Source organism: Erpetoichthys calabaricus, chromosome 8, assembly GCF_900747795.2.
Source record: "Erpetoichthys calabaricus chromosome 8, fErpCal1.3, whole genome shotgun sequence".
NCBI classification, from domain to species: Eukaryota; Metazoa; Chordata; class Cladistia; order Polypteriformes; family Polypteridae; genus Erpetoichthys; species Erpetoichthys calabaricus.
The window spans coordinates 134,588,479-134,605,874 of record NC_041401.2 but is presented as its reverse complement, the minus strand read 5'-3'; the positions used below and the strand labels follow the sequence as shown (position 1 = coordinate 134,605,874).

The window sequence follows — 17,396 nt, the reverse complement described above, 5'->3', positions numbered from 1 at the left end:
CAATGGAAAGTAGTGGTTCAAAAAAGAACTAAGGAATCTACGTCACGTATAAGAAAAAGCCCATAAAATTGGTGATAAGGACACCTACAGACAGGACATGAATAGGCTAAACAATGCAACTAGGTATGCCAGATGGAAACATAAAAATAAACTGCAGCTTCAGTGTTCAGCAAACAACAACTTGTCTGTATGGAGAAGCCTTCAGTTACAAATTACAAAAAGTAATCTCCGAGTGTTCATGCAGATTCATCTCACCCTGATAAACTTAACAAGTTTTATGGCAGATGTTAACAAGGTGCTGAGTATCTACAACCCCTTTGTTCCTCCACTTCTGAAGTGGTTTTGACCCCAACCATTTCTTCACAAAAGCCTCACCCCTCTTCCTTTTCTATCAGTGAATACAATGTCTGGAAGTTGTTTGCAATACAAAGGTCCTGATTGTGTCTCACCTGCAACAATCAAAACACTGTGCCAGGCAGCTTGCTCCTTCTTCACAGACATCTTTAACCAGTCTCTTGCACAGTGTGCTGTACCAGATTGCTTTAAATCTGTTATTTTTCCTGTTCCCAATAGTGATAAAATAAGCCTCAATGATTACAGGCCGATTGTTCTTACATCAGTTTTAATTAAAATATTTGAAAGGCTTGTTCTAACCCATCTGAAGTCTGTTACTGCTACTGATCTTGATCCTTCAGTTTGCATATCAAGCAAATAGATCTGTGGACGATGCCAGTAACACGGGCCTTCACTTTGTGCTGGAGAACCTGGAATGTAAAGGACCTTATGCCAGAATACTGTTTATAGACTTCAGTTCAGCTTTTAACACCATTGTCCCTGAGCTGTTGTTAACTAAACTTTTACAGACTGAACTGAATCTTTTCATCTGTAAATGGAGTTACAGCTTTCTGACATACCGGAAACAATACATTTGTGTGGGCTCCCACTTCTCAGACTGTCTTCATATTAGCACAGGTGGACCTCAAAGCTGTGTTCTTTCCCCCTTACTTTATTGCCTATACACCAATGACTGTTGGTCCACAGATCCTTCAGTTAAAATCATTAGGTTTGCAGATGACATCATTATTATTGGACTAAATACTAATGGCAGTGAAACAACTTACAGAATGAAGGTGTAATGTCTTGTGTCTTGGTGTGCAACCTACAACATGGTCCTCAATAGCACCAAGACTGTGGAAAGGGTCATTGACTTTTGCAAACAGCAGTTACAACCTCTTCCACTAGAAATTAATGATTCTGCAGTCAATATGCAGGAATCCTTCACATTTTTGGCCATAACTATTACAAACACTTATAGTCAGCACATTAACATCACTTCCACAACTGAGAAGACACAGCAGCAGTTGTACTTCTTATGCTAGCTAAATATTTCCCCACCAATCCTAGTACAGTTTTACAAAGCCATAATTGAGAGTGCGATCACTTTCTCCATTGTTGTCTGGTTTGGTTCAGCAAAGGCACACTTCAAAAATAACTTGCAGCGTGTTATGAGGTCTGCTGAGAAAATACCGTGTCAAAAGGATCACCACAGATTCATCTCACCCAGCTTATCACTTATTCCAAAAACACCCCTCTGATAAACACTTCTGTTCAATTAAAACTAAAACTGATTGACATCTGAACAGCTTCTTTCCCAGAGCCATAGTCCTCTCAACCCAGTAACTTAGTCTGTCTTCCTTATATATTCATGTGTTCTATCATATTCACTTTATGAAGGTATGTACAGTATATGTACACATGTGCATGTGAATACACATGCTTTCACTTGCACATCATTTGTCTTATCTCCTTTATTAATTGGACTACTCTGTAACTTTGTAGTTTTTTATTCATATGTGACATTGTGTCATAAGATGCTCCAAATCTATCAAGTCAAATTCCTGTACAAGTACTGGAAAATAAGTGATTCTGATCTCCGATTCTTTTCTGTAGCACTCCCACCTTCATTACCTGCATCATTACTCACTACGACCCAATGGAACACTCTTTTTCTGTGTATACTGAAATGAGTACACTTCTTTTCCAGTATGCAGAAATCCCCCATCAACAGCCAGTCCTGTTGCGTGTCCGTCAACCCTTCAACTTCAGGATCTTCAGTTGCCTTCAACATTCCCAACATCGCTCCAGCTGGGCCTACTGCTTTACCAATTTTTTTACCATTTTCAGTTTTTGCCACCTTTTTCTTCTGTCCGTTATACTGGAAAGTGTAATGCTTTTTATTAAAATTAAGTTTATACAATAAATACCAAACTACCATTACCCTATTGTCTAACATTCTGACCCAATTTTTAAACTCAGATGTAAAATGTAAGTGTATTCTGCCCAGAACAGACTTCCAAGCAGCTAACAAGACCAAAACAGAGACAATTGGCTGTTTTCAGACTATAATAATCAGGATTGCACAGTTACTTTGGTAGTGGTCTCCACGCCAAATCTGTATAAACAGGAGCATGCCTTAATGTGTTTCTGCTGTAGATTTTTGTGTCACTATGCTTTACAAATGTAATTTTAATTTCTGTCCATTTTATAATCACATCATTAGTATTAAATAAATCATGAGTCTGATTTCCTACAATCTTGGCCAGAGTAAAAGCATAAGAGCATGCATCAGAGGGGAAATCTAAATGAACCAAAAATAAAATTGTCTTTACAATGTTGATTTGCCACATTCAGACATTGTCACTCACATCATTTTGTGCAGGGGGACCATTTTGCCATGGTCCTGGGCACCTATTGCATTTTTCTTAGCAACTAATATTTTGGTTAAGAACCTGAAAAACGTACCAAGTGATGACCTCCAGACTTGCCACTTGTATTATATAAAAGCTTACTTGTGATATATAGCTTATGCTGATTGGGTATGTGTGCTTGTTAACACAACTGAAACTAGTACCGTCATTAGTACCACATCAGACTGCCATAGATGTCTAATGTGAAATAGCATGTTATAACTCCAGCCTGACTTCTTTAAGGTAGTTGTGCTTAGTAGTTAAACTGATCTCTACAAAAGTTAACAAAAGGGAAAAACTGGCATGTGTGTGTGTGTGTCACTGCTTGCATTACAGTTTCACAGCATGTATTTTAGTTATAACTGTATTAACAGACCTTGCAAGCTGTATTAGTCAAATATTCCTAGTATATCATGTGAAAGTTTGTGGATATATGAATTGGGTAATTGGTTAATAGGATGGGCTTACATTTGCATGTTTATATAACTGCACAAGTCCAGCTCTGTAAGAGTCTCTGCTTCTGGTTTAAAATTGATTTTGTAGGGTCTTTAAATCAAAACTTAAACCAAAATGGGTGAAATGCACTTTCAGATGGTTTTGTCGAAACTTTTTCTTTTTTTAAATCCCCAGTAAGAATCATTTAGATGCACAAAAATGCTTTTATATCAAGATGTAGTACTGTATGTCATCCTTATTTATAATTTATTCACCGTAACAAATACTTGGTCAATTAAATATATAAAAATGCTTCCACATGTTCCTGCTAATTTAGTGTTAAGTGGGCTTTACTTTAATTTGCACTAAATAATGATTTGTTTAAAGTACTAACCAATTACTCTTAAGAGGGCTGCACATGATACCTTGTAATGCTGCACTTGGATTTTTTTTTATCTTTTAGACATATTTCACTTAATATGTCTAAAAGATAAAAAAAAAATCCAAGTGCAGCATTACAAGGTATCATGTGCAGCCCTCTTAAGAGTAATTGGTTAGTACTTTAAACAAATCATTATTTAGTGCAAATTAAAGTAAAGCTATGACATCCATCGGTGTTCCGAGCCTTATTATTCCAATCCAGTGAATGAGGTATATCCCACATGATTAGAGGGCAATGCAGGAACCCCACCCCAAACAAGGTGTTTGTCCACTGAACAAAACCCTTACACACTCCATCTTCATCAAACTCTCTACCACCTACCAGTAAGCCCACTTCATCCACAAATGAAACTTAATCAGCTTACAGAATTGTAGTGTCTGTTAATACATGGGCATGAATGCTTACTGAAAATTACTGATTATCTTAAAAGATATAAGTGAAGAATATTTCATAAGTGGAGGCATCTTATTGACTGAATAGGAGCCTGAACCTCTTCCTTGAACATTGCTTGAAAATAAAATTTAAGAAAATAGTCTTGTGGAGAAAAGTCAAAAAATGAACTCAAAAACGGTCATTTCCCCATTTCAGTTTTAACACCGAATTCAGATTAAATGTCAAAAGTACGAAGTAATAGATAAATTAAGAAGTGTTCTGTTACAGGCAAAAAGTTGAGATTGGGTTGGCACTGCACCCTTCCATATCCTGGTTAAAGAAGGCCTTCCCCAATGCATTCCAGAACTGTCTGGCGTAAACTCAGACTGCTTATCAATCCATCTTATCCCTAGCCCTAAAACTCCCCTGCCACAGACATTCTAAGCCTACTGTAAGACTCTGGCCACCTTCAGTGACTAAGTTAACTGGTTCAGGTACCTTTATGCTCTTATTTTGTGTGACATTAGTGTCAGCATTTGAGCCAGGATTCCTCTTCCATGTCTGGTACTATCTGTAAGTGTTGCATGTTTAACCTGATTTCATTATGCTGTACACTCACTGGTCATTTAAAATGCAGACCAGCAGAGATGGTTACTCCTGCTCCACACACACTACTCCTAAAACTGGTTTCGACTTCTTACAGACACTGAAACGGAAAGAGAGAGGGCTCACTAGATTAGCGTCTTCAGTCCAACTCAAGAAAGAAAGAACATTATTTTCTAGAAATGAGTATGATACTGTACGTATTTTATAACATCACTTTGCTTTAACTGAAATCACAATATGTACATACAGTCATATGAAAATGTTTAGGAACCCCTCTCAGACTGCATAATAATTTACTTTCAACAAAAAAAAAAAAGGTAACAGTGGTATGTCTTTTATTTCCTAGGAACATCCGAGTACTGCGGTGTTTTCCAAACAAAGATTTTTAGTGAAGCAGTATTTAGTTGTATGAAATTAAATCAAACGTGAAAACTTGTGCAAAAATTTGGGTTCCCTTTGGTTGGAATACATATAACTGCTCAATACTGTTTACCGTACTTGCAACACCAAATTGGTTGGATTAGCTCGTTAAGCCTTGAACTTGGTGTGTCCAATCATGACGAAAGGTATTTAAGGTGGTCAATTGCAAGTTGTGCTTCCATTTGACTCTCCTAGGAAGAGTGACAGCATGGGATCCTCAAAGCAACTCTCAAAAAATCTGAAAACAAAGACTGTTCAGTATCATGGTTTAGGGGAAGGCTACAAAAAGCTATCTCAGAGGTTTAAACTGTCAGTATCAACTGTAAGGAATGTAATCAGGAAACTGAAGGCCACAGGCACAGTTGCTGTTAAACCCAGGTCTGGCAGGCCAAGAAAAATACAGGAGCGGCATATGTGCAGGATTGTGAGATTGGTTACAGACAACACACAGATCACCTCCAAAGACCTGCAAAAACATCTTGCTGCAGATGATGCATCTGTACATCGTTCTACAATTCAGCACAATTTGCACAAAGAACATCTGTATGGCAGGGTGATTAGAAAGAAGCACTTTCTGCACTCACGCCACAAACAGAATCGCTTCTTGTATGCAAATACTCATTTAGACAAGCCAGATTCAATTTGGAATCCAGACACTCATCAAAGGCTATAGGAGGCATCTAGAGGCTGTTATATTTGCAAAAGCAGGCTCAACTAAGTATTGATGTAATATCTCTGTTGGGGTGCCCAAATTTATGCACCTGTCTAATTTTGTTATGATGCATATTGCATATTTTCTGTTAATCTAGTAAACTTAATGTCACTGCTGAAATACTACGATTTCCGTAAGGCATGTCATATATTAAAAGGAAGTTGCTACTTTGAAAGCTCAGCCAATGATAAACAAAAATCCAAAGAAATAAAGAGGGGTTCCCAAACTTTTTCATATGACTATGTTAAAAATGAATTGCGAACATACAGAATTATCTTTAAAGGTAAAAACAAAATAATGAGTGGTATGTAACAATTCAGATTAACAATTAAGTTTTTCTTTCAGATATTGGGGCTTTGCATTTCTACCGCAAGGGGAAATACATATATAAAAGAACAAAGTTGTTCCTTTGTAGCAGAAGTTAAAAAGCATTCAATAAATGCTATCAGTTAGTTTTGTCAAGTAAAGCTCTTTATTTAAATAAACTAAAACATCAGTCAAAAGGTCTCCAAGAACCTCATGTGAAAAGAATTCAGACATCTATGTGTTTACTTCAGGCACAAGACTAATGTTCACAAAAGTCAATCCATTACAATCTGACAACCCATCCAATTTCACTTAATGAAGTATTATAGTGCATGAGATCCTAGAGCTGATATTTTTTACTCATGTGTACACATCATTGTGACAAATTTATTTTCAACATGCCACTAAACTGGTGTTTTATTTTAACCACAAGGTCCAAGTTATTTATAAAAATAAAGTATACAGCTTCACAAGTGTTCATGCAGATTTCAAATGATTAAAAAATTTCATTACAGATTCTTTAACAGTTTGTCAATTTTGATATAAAAAAATAGACTTAATCACTGTAAAAAGTGTTTTTCAATGTATTGTATTTTACAGATGACGAGAACAAAGCTTCTGACATCAGAGCAACTTACTTTGGTTTCAAAGCATTATCAGTATGTACCCTAAAAATAACACAGTTTGACTAACATTCCTACATATACTCAATTAAATATAGTTTTGGTGCTAACAACCAACACTGTGAAATACAGAACACAACTGAGTTAATGAATCTAGCAGACTTGTTTTATTTAGGATTATCTGTAAAAAGCAGAAGTGGAATAGACACAACCCTGCTTATCATTATTAAAACAGCTGTAGTTGTATACTTAAAAAAAAAATCTCTCATCAGAATCGCATCGCAATATGAAGTTTGTTCAACATCTGCTACAAAACTCAATCTTGCTTGCATTTCTGGACATCTGCCAGCCCCTGGTACAAAAGATCCGATTTCTCATAAATGCATCTCTGCTAAGGGTGAAACTGAGACAGACACCAACACTGCGTGCTCCTTCAAATACAACTTTGTTTACAGAATTTAAGAAACATTTTATATATATATATATATATATATATATATATATATATATATATATATATATATATATATAAACGCACGGAAACTTACAATTTTGTATTTTTAAACAAATGAAAGACCAATATTTCTCTCAAATGCACTTTACTAAATAATGTAATCCAAGCCTATAAAGCATTATGTCCTAAATCAGCACATCACTGAAATCGTGAAAGGACAACTAAATTGGAACAGAAAATGACCATAACTTACACATTTAAACGTAGGATTATCGAGCTATAAATTTCCAGAACAATTGTCACCAGTTTATTAAAACGTGCTATAAAAGCCCGCTGTTCATATTCTGCTGATGGATTTCTTCATAACACCACTTCATTACTGGCCTGTCACTTAATCTAAGGCTATACCAGTTAGTTTTTTTCCACATATTTACTGTTACTGTGTAAATACAAAGTAATAATAAAAAGCAAGCAATATTAGCTTTCTGAAATATCCATCCTCTCTGTAACTGCTTCATAATAATCTCTCATTTAGCTAAAGAAAATTATTCAAAAGATTGCTTTAAACTGATTGAATATATTGAAGTAAATTCAAAACATCAAGTGAATTAGGAATACATTTTTGTTGAAGTTCCACCACATTAGTACAATTTCACTGAATCACCACGTAATGTCTTAAAACAAAACAAAACTTTGTCCTAATATGAGCTAACATATAAATAAAAAAAAAAATGGACAAGGCTTGACAGGCAAAGTAGCAAATTTATAAATATACTGTAGGTGATTAAATGAGATTAAAACAAGATCATTCTTTTGGTTATCCAGTTTATCCAGTCTTTGGCATCACATTTTTCATTCAACTGTTTTCAAATCTGGAATATGGAGTCTCCTTAGTTAGTCCTAAAAATAAATAAATACATAAAATAAATAAATAAATCAAAACACACAACATCAGAAGTGTAAATCTGCAAATAAACCACTTTATCAACCAATGTTGTGTTAGCTGTCCAAGCTAGCAAGATATAGACTTTAACAAAGCTGAACACTTGTTAATTATAAATAAAACCTGACAGAGAAGAGCTTAATACAATAACAAACTGCAAATAGAAAACATTGCACTTAAATTACTTCAATGGCAATACAGCAACAATAACATTTGCAGTGTAAAGCTGTGTAATATGCAGAGCTGCTACTTTTTTTTTTTAGAAAGCAAGAAAAGAATCAGCACAAATTCAAGGATTTAGGTGCGGACCACTGTGTTTATTTAGGCAGCTTAGAATGCACTATTTGTCTGTTTTCTTCCTTATTCCATGGTGCATTTATATTCTGTTTCTTTCGGTTACTCCCATTAGGGGTTGCCACAGCGGATCATCTTGTTCCATGTCTTCCTGTACTTCTTGCTCTGTCACACCCATCACCTGCATGTCCTCTCTCACCACATCCATAAACCACCTCTTAGGCCTTCTTTTCCTCTTGCCTGGCAGCTCTTTTTTTAACATCCTTTTCCTAATATACCCAGCATCTCTCCTCTGTACATGTCCAAACCAGCACAATCTCGCCTCTCTAGCTTTGTCTCCCAAACACCCAACCTGAGCTGACCCTCTAATGTACTCAATTTCTAATCCTGTCCATCCTCGTCACGCCCAGTGCAAATCTTAACATGTTTAACTCTGCTACCTCCATCTCTGTCTCTTGTTTTAACATAGCTGGTGTCACTACCGTCCTGTAGACCTTCCCTTTCACTCTCGCGGATACCCGTCTGTCACAAATAACTCCTAACACTCTTCTCCACCCATTCCACCCTGCCTACATGTCTCTTCCACAATCCCTGTTACTCTGTAATGTTGACCCCAAGTATTTAAAAATCATCCACCCTTGCCAACTCTACTCCCTATATCCTCACCACTCCACTGACCACCTCATTTACACACATATATTCTGTCTTGTTCCCTACTGACCTTCACTCCTCTCCTCTCCAGAACATATCGCCACCTTTCCAGGGTCTCCTCAGCCTGCTCCCTATTCTTGCTACAGATCACAATGTCATCAGCAAACATCACAGTCCACAGGGAGTCCGGTCTAATCTCATCTGTTAACTTGTTCATCACCACTGCAAATAAAAAAGTTCTTAGAGCTGATCCCTGATGTGATTCCCCCTCCACACTGAATACATCAGTCACTCCTACCGAAGACCTCATCACTGTCACTGTCACACTTCCCTCTTACATACTTCTCTGCCACTCCCAACTTCTTCATATAATACCACAAATCCTATTGTGGCACCCTGTCATATGCTTTCTCTAGGTCCACAATGACACTATGTAACTCCTTCTGGCTTTCTCTATACTTCTCCATTAATACCATCAGAGCAAACATCGCATCTGTGGTGCTCGGTCCAGGCATGAAACCATACTGCTGCTCACTAATCATCACCTCCCTTCTTAACCTAGCTTCCACTACTCTTTCCCAGAACTTCATGCTGTGGCTCATCAATTTTATCCCCTTGTAGTTACTATAGCTATGCATATCCCCCTTAATCTGCCAGCACACTTCTCCATTCCTCAGGCATCCTCTCACTTTCTAAGATTCAATTAAACAATCTGGTTAAAAACTCCACTGCCATCTCTCCATACTCCATACCATGCTTCCACAGGGACGTCAACTGGACTGGCCTTTCCATTCTTCATCCCCTTCATAGCCGTCCTTACTTTCTTCTTGCTACTCCATTGCACTTCCTGATTCACAATCTCCACATCATCCAACCTTCTCTCTCTCTCATTCTCTTCATTCATCAGCCCCTCTTTCCATCTGCTCAACACACTCTACTCGCTTGTGAGTACATTTCCATCTTTATCCTTTATCACCCTAACCTGCTGCACATCTTCCTCAGCTCAGTCATTCTGTCTAGCCAATCGTTACAGGTCCTTCTCTTCCTCCTTAGTGTCCAACCTCTCATACAATTCTTCTTTAGCCTTCGCCACCTCTCTCTTCACCTTACGCCTTATCTCCTTGTACTCGTCTACCCTCAGCATCAGTCTATCCCACTACTTTGCCAAGCTCTTCCTCTGTATACTCTCCTGTACTTCTTCATTCCACCATCTGGTTTCCTTTTCCTCTGTCCAGATGTCATGCCAAGCACCCTTCTTGTTGTTCACCCTTACTACTTACTTAGTACTACTTCTACTACTGCTGCTGTAGTTGCCCAGCTATCTGGTAACACTTCACTAACACTCAGTGCCTATCTTACCTCCTCCCTGAACTAAACCCTAAAGTCTTCTTTTATCAGCTCCCACCATTTGATCCTTGGCTCTGCCCTCACTCTCCTCCTCTTCTTAATCTCTAACGTCATCCTACAGACCACCATCCTATGCTGCTTAACTACACTTTCCCCTGCCACCACTTTGCAGTCTCCAATCTCCTTCAGATTGACCTTTCTCCATAGGATATAATCTACCTGTGTGCATTTTCCTCCACACTTGTACGTTACCCTATGTTACTTGCTCTTCTTAACATACATATTCACCACAGCCATGTCCATCCTTTTCACAAAATCCAATATCATCTGACCTTCATTCCTCTCCTTGACACCTACTCATCACCTCCTCATCCCCTCTGTTCCTTTCACCAACATGTCCATTGAAATCTGCTCCAATCACCACTCCTTTCTCCCTTGGGTACACTGTCCATTACTTCATCCAATTCACTCCAGAAATCATCTTTCTCATCTATCGCACACTCAACTTGCGGTGCATATGCACTAACAACATTCACCATCACACCTTCAATTTCATAATCATCACTCTGGTACTCTTTTCACCTCCAAAAATACTTTTGACATACTGTTCCTTCAGAATAACCCCTACCCCATTTCTCTTCCCATCCACAAAATGATAGAATAATTTGTTCACCTCTGATCCACCTGGCCGTAACCCCTTCCATTTAGTCTTTTGCACGCACAATATATCAACCTTTCTTCTCTCCATCACACCAGCCAACTCTCTCCCCTTACCAGTCATACTACCAACATTCAAACTTCCTACCCTCAGTTCTACTCTTTACCTTCCTCCTCTCCTCCTGCCTCTGGATACATCTCCCCCTCTCTTCTTCTCCTCCTTCGGCCGACAGTAGCCCAATTTCTGCCAGCACCTTGTTCGCTAACAGTACTGGTGGCAGCAGTTAACAACCCAGGCCTTGACCAATCTGGTATGGAAAGTGGTATTGTCCACATATTGATCTGGCAAAATTTTACACCACATGTCCTTCCTGACATAACACTCCTCACTTATCCGGGTTTGGGACTGGCATGAAGAAACACACTGGTTTGTGCATCCCCTGTGGCTGGGTTCCATGAAATTTTTATATACTGTATTAAAAAAAGCAACTAACACATTTACATATACTAGAAACAACAATAAACTAAAACAAAAGCGTTTTGTTACTTTGCTTTGCTTTTGCATATTTCTGTATTAATCACTGTTTATAGTAAATATATGGCGATTACATTATAGGAATGCCAACAGGTTGGCTAACCAGAAAACATTTACTTACACCCTGTTGTGTGTACAACCCAACCTTTCCCATACCTTCCACCATTGTTACTAAAAAAACAGCATACAACCAGTTCTCCAAATAATACTCAAAAACACCTAAGTAACACTCTAGCAAAACTAAGGGGCAGCTTTGAAAAAGGTACTCTTCTGTCTACAGTATAATAGTGTACTGTATGTGACAACCTTAAATGAAACTCAGCTTCTGCACCGTTTCCAAACACATCATTTATCATTAAAAAGTAAAGATTCAAATGTATTTTCCACTTATCATCTTGCAACAAATGCTTTAACACTGCAATTTAACATAAAGAGGTTTATTAAGACCTTTGAACAACAATGCATTTAATGTAGGAAAATTTAGAACAAGATGCCAAATGGGGAAACTGTCATCTTAAAAAATGCAAAACAATTCATAAGAATGATATTGAATCGTACATCATGCAACAGAACCTTTTTATTTTTGTTTTTTTAAACTTTGCCACATTGCCTCAGTATCTTCCAACAGTCTTGGAGGTATTATAGAATGCTACACTTGACAGTCTATGTGTTACATAATGTATGTACATTTCTTGAAATACAAGCATTAGAATAATATACTTAACACACAAAATGTATTATTTCTGTAATTTATACATCGTGAACACACTGAAAGCAGTTTACTGCTAGCATGGCCATGTATCTGTGTGCAGTCAGCATATTATTGCCCCCTAAGATGTACATACTCTGCCCTCAACCCTCTAAGGCAGCGGCTATTATCCTCTTTATTGCTGGGGCATTCACATCAGACTAATAAACACCTTATCCAGTTTTGATATCCACCGATTCAAAACTGACTCTTTAAACCTTTCAGAAGCCAGAAAGGGAAATGAATGGAATTGATTGGACTTACTGTTTTCTTCTCATTTCAAGAGAAGCACATGAAATATCAGCAGTAGTTACACAGGCAATTAATGCGTCTGTGTGTTCATGGCAAGTCTGTAGACAATTGCTACTTTTCCAAGACAGAAAACAAGCTGCGGTTTCCAAAGGCACTACATTTTCTATATGAAAAAAATTTTGAATTTTATTCCATTTTAGGAGGGAGGCTTGAAAGGATGCAACTGTGCTCATATTGGCATAATCCTTACCCCAAATCCTTAATTCCTTATCCTTAGACCTAAGCTCTGGAGGTGTAGATGTTGCCTGCTCAAAGTTGCTACATGCTCGTACTTCAGTAAACTCTTGACTAGTGAAGTAACAGTAAATACTATTTTCTGCATTTTGAAGTAGTAGATACACAGTTTGATCTAAAGTGCACATGAAATACATGAGAAATTTGGTGTATCTCCTGTTAATTTATGCTGTTTAAATTTGCCCTTCATCACAAAATATGTTTAAGACTTCAAAAGGTATTACTGCTGCTATTAATAAAATGAGTCTGTAAACTATTATGAAGATCACTACATAAAAGTTAAAATTGAAGACAAAAAAATGGAACACCATATCAAGTTTAATAAGCATCAATTCTAATGACAAATACTTGAAACTGAATACTGTACACCTAAATTAATCAAAATGTTGATACAATATGTTATGCAGGAGTGTTTTGAATAGCAGGGATATGGAAAGTGGAATATTTGCAACAGGCATCTCTCCAATATATGTAAAAAGAATATTAAAAAAACTTCACCATATTTCTGCCGGATTTCTTCATGTCTCATTCTCATCTCATTTTTTCTGAAGGGATACAGAGAAAAATACAATGACACAAGTTCATAAAATAGAACTTAAACATTTCCACGAGAAATTGAAATGAGAAAATACACACACACACTAGCTGTGGTACCCAGCTTCACCCAGGAAATGTCTTAATGGGCCTCAGTTATAGTGCCATCAGTTAATCAGGTATATCAGAAGTACCAAGTAACTAACAAGGTACTTTTCTGTAAACAATATTTGTCATTATAATAATATGATCATAGGTCACTGGAGCTACGTACTCTTAACATGCTATATAAAATTGCCCATAAGTAAAACATTCCTGCTTTTCTGAGAGAATTGTCTTTTGTTGATGGTTATTGCAAAACACTATTTTATAATAAAAGTGTACTCTTTTCAATTGAAACAGATACTACGTAGGAATAATGTAAAATTAGGAGTATATAGTCATAAATATTTTTGATTTTCATTTGTATTTACTTAAGTATTCCTTTTTATGTTTGTCAGTTGTATGTAGTTCACCTTTAAGGTCCACAGACTCGCCTGTAAATGTAAAACATTACAGAGGTCTGAAGCAGGTGTCTCCTTTCAAAGACTGTAGATGGAAACTACTTTACAGTGTAGTAGCTCAAGGCGTTTTAAGTATTTGCAGAGTTTTAGCCCCCTCTGTGACAGTCTTATGAGGTCTTATGTGTGTATAAAAAAAGTGTGTGCTCAGAAGCATTTGGGCTTTATTACACGTTGATATAATGGTGTAACATTAATCAGGGGTTGTATTTTATAAGATACACAAAAAAAAAAAAAAAAATCAGGGGCTTACCACTACTTATGTATATAATCAGATGATCAAATATAATTTCATGTATTATAGCTTCTTGCATCCTTTAGGTTCAGCTTACCTTTCCTCCTGACGAATTTTCCTTTGCTCATTTTGACGCTTTATTTTTTCTTCATCCTTATCAGGTCTAGTTAAAAATATAAAAAAAATATAATGAATCAAACTCTTACTTTTACATCTGTGCAATATCATGCATCTGTCTAAAAAATACTCAAGCAATGACATTTTTACCATGATTGTTAATTTTTAATCTTAATTTTATAGATAGATGCTATTTGCATGCAACACCTATATTGAAAATACCTGTGCAAGCACACAAACTAATATAAGAAAGTATACAGTAACTATACTTAAACAGGATATCCAAAATACACATGTAATGGAAGCTGGCTGTAATTTTAAACTGCCATTTGGTTCTGGATCAAGAGCTTCTGCAACATTATCACATCTTGAATGTATTCCATGTGAACTGGAGCAGAAATTCCCAGGAGTTAAATAATTGTGTACCTCTGTAGAGACAAATGCGGCGAGCAGCACTTGTGCAGTGGCCCTTTAAAAGGTGGGAATGAGATCAGAGGTGCACTATGTGCTGACAGTAAAGAAAGGAGGAATACTGACAACTAAGATGAAGCTACAATACTGGGAAAGCAAGACAGCTGCAGACCAGGGGCCTCATGTATAAACCGTGTGTATGCACAAAAATGTTGCGGGCACCCATTTCCACACTCACATCGCAATGTACAAAAACTAAACTTGGCATACACAAATTCTCCTCTCGGTTTTGCACACTGGCAGCACCCATTGTCAAAGCAGTGCTTTTGTTCCAGTTTGGTTTCCCTTTCTTTTTTAGATCCACAATCCTGACGTGGCTTTATTACATAAACAATATGCGGTTAATTTCAGTGTATTAGTTTAAGGCAGGCATGTCAAACACGCAGCCCGCCACAGAAATCTGTGCGGCCTGCATGACAGATCCTAGTTAGCACTGAACTTGTACAAAATGATTACTATCGTTTGTGATTGAATCATTCTGCATCTTCGGTGTTACTTATTGACTTTTCTTACTTCTGCCTTCTGACAAAAGCGCGTTTCCCATGGCATTACGGTACCGGAAACGTCATCTGCTAGTATAGCCACGAGCCTTGTCCAAAGTTAATGAGCCGCAGTGTCACAACTGAAGTGCTAGGCTGCAGCAGGGGTGGCCTTAGGCATGTGCAAACTGTGCACCTGCACAGTGCCGCCAAATCCCAGGGGCCGCCACGCCAATATATATTGAATATAAAACAGAAAGAGAAAATAACGATACAGCTGATGGCAATGTGGCCGAAAAACATTCTGTTTCTTGTTAATTAGTATGCTGTATTTACAAATGTTGCTCGAGTCGGAGCAGTAAGCTATATGTAGTATTATAATGTTTTGCTGTAATGAGAATATCATGGGCCGCCACTTGATTTTCAAGTTACGGACGCGCGTATATAGAAGCGTGTCATGAGCACGAGGCGGCTATGCAGTGTCCGCAACGGACGTGGCCATCCGCCGTGCATAAGATACCGTATTGACATTGCCAGGCGACGGGGCCACCGATTCTTTCTCTGCCCAGGGCCGCCACGAGCCTAGAGCCGCCCCTGCTAAGGCTACACTACTGTGACTGGGCTGCTGAGACTGGCCACTGGGCAGAACTGACCATCACGAGTAGTAATAGCCCGCATATTTTCACGTTTTTTTGCTCTAGTTTCATGTAATTTTGTGCTAGTATTGTAACGAACAGTTAGTGCAGACTACAGCTGAAGATCTGAAGTGGACGCGAGAAGTTGGTGAGTTTTTTATTAACATATTTTTGTGATTTTGAGTTTGTAAAATTATTGTAGGTCAGGTGGCTTTTTGCATATCGGCTTATTTTACAATATAAACTTTGAAGTAAACTTAGTAAAGTAAAATTTGATTTTTGGAGGATTTGTTTTCCAACTTGAATTACTGAGCAATGAATTCAGTGAGCATTTTCGTGATTTCAGTTCACACAAACAGGGCATTGCGCTGTTCTCTTACAACGCTGAGAATGCGCCTGAGAATATCCAAATGGAATTGATTGAAGTGCAGTCAGATTCTATTCTGAAGGCAAAATACAACGAAGTTGGTGTGCCAGGCTTGTATGCTTACCTGCCACCCTCGTATGTGCAGATCCGTAAGTTGGCATCGAGAGTACTGTCAATGTTCGGAAGCACTTACCTTTGTGAGCAATTGTTTTTGTTAATGAAAGCTACCAAAACCCCACATCGTTCAAGACTTACCGTCGAGCACCTTTCATCCCTCATAAAAGTTGCAGCTGCACAAGATTTCAAGCCTGATATTGACGAACTGGTTACTAACAAGAGATGCCAAGTGTCGGGACAAAAGAAATAAATCTCACACTGTAAGGCTCCTATATAAGCAATGAATATAATATAATGAATATCAATCATCAAGACACTATATAAAAGCGGTCGGGATTGTCCTTCCGTCCCGTGAGTGCAAAGTGTAGCGGTATCACAGACTTACTACTTGCGGTACGAAGCGACGCGATGTGAGCAGAGTTCTGGTGCTCCCATTGTTTCCTTGCTTTTGTGCGCGATGCGCTGGAAAAATAGACAGAATCATGTCTCTGGAAATAATTAATGTTGATGGGAGTACAAATGCCTCACCGCGTAGTAAATATCAGGGGAGATGGTGCTTGCTTGTTCTCATCTATAACTTATTTAGTGCATGAAACTCGGTCTTTAGCGGTACAGATTCGGGCAGACATTGTACGACATGTTTTAAGTAATTGGTCAAGGTTTCAGGAATTTACAATGATGCCATCAGGAATCTCTTATACAAATGAGCTTCAGTATCTCACTGAAATGTCAAAGTCTCAAACTTATGGTACCATTTCTGAGCTAATGGCAGCGGGAGAGTTGTTCCTCTATGAGTTTCAAGTATATTATTATGGAGTCCTACTCTCCAAGTTTGGACAGGCACTCGAGGGGATAAAAAAAACTTAGGTTTTTGGGAGATGTTATGAATGGGCACTTTGATGTTCTCATTCCCTACACTTACATGCCTGATGTACACATGGAGCACACACAAATTGAGGATAAAAGTCGGTCGCCTTAAAAGGCAGGTGAGCCTAGTAATATAATAAGGACCTAGCTAAGAGGTTAAGACTCTAATTCTACAC

At 37.9% G+C, this 17,396-nt stretch overlaps 1 protein-coding gene across 1 annotated transcript in view; it reads right to left on the bottom strand.

Moving 5' to 3' along the window:
- Positions 1-7,245: 7,245 nt before the first annotated feature.
- The window catches only part of pttg1ipb (PTTG1 interacting protein b), a 78,513-nt gene continuing 68,362 nt past the window's right edge, over positions 7,246-17,396 (bottom strand). Inside the window, exons 5-7 of the mRNA XM_028807491.2 lie at positions 14,265-14,330; positions 13,337-13,383; positions 7,246-8,017 (exon numbers count right to left, since the gene is read on the bottom strand). Coding sequence (XP_028663324.1) covers positions 7,974-8,017; positions 13,337-13,383; positions 14,265-14,330 — 157 coding nt within the window. The 3' untranslated portion in view covers positions 7,246-7,973. The remainder of the gene's footprint in view (positions 8,018-13,336; positions 13,384-14,264; positions 14,331-17,396) is intronic.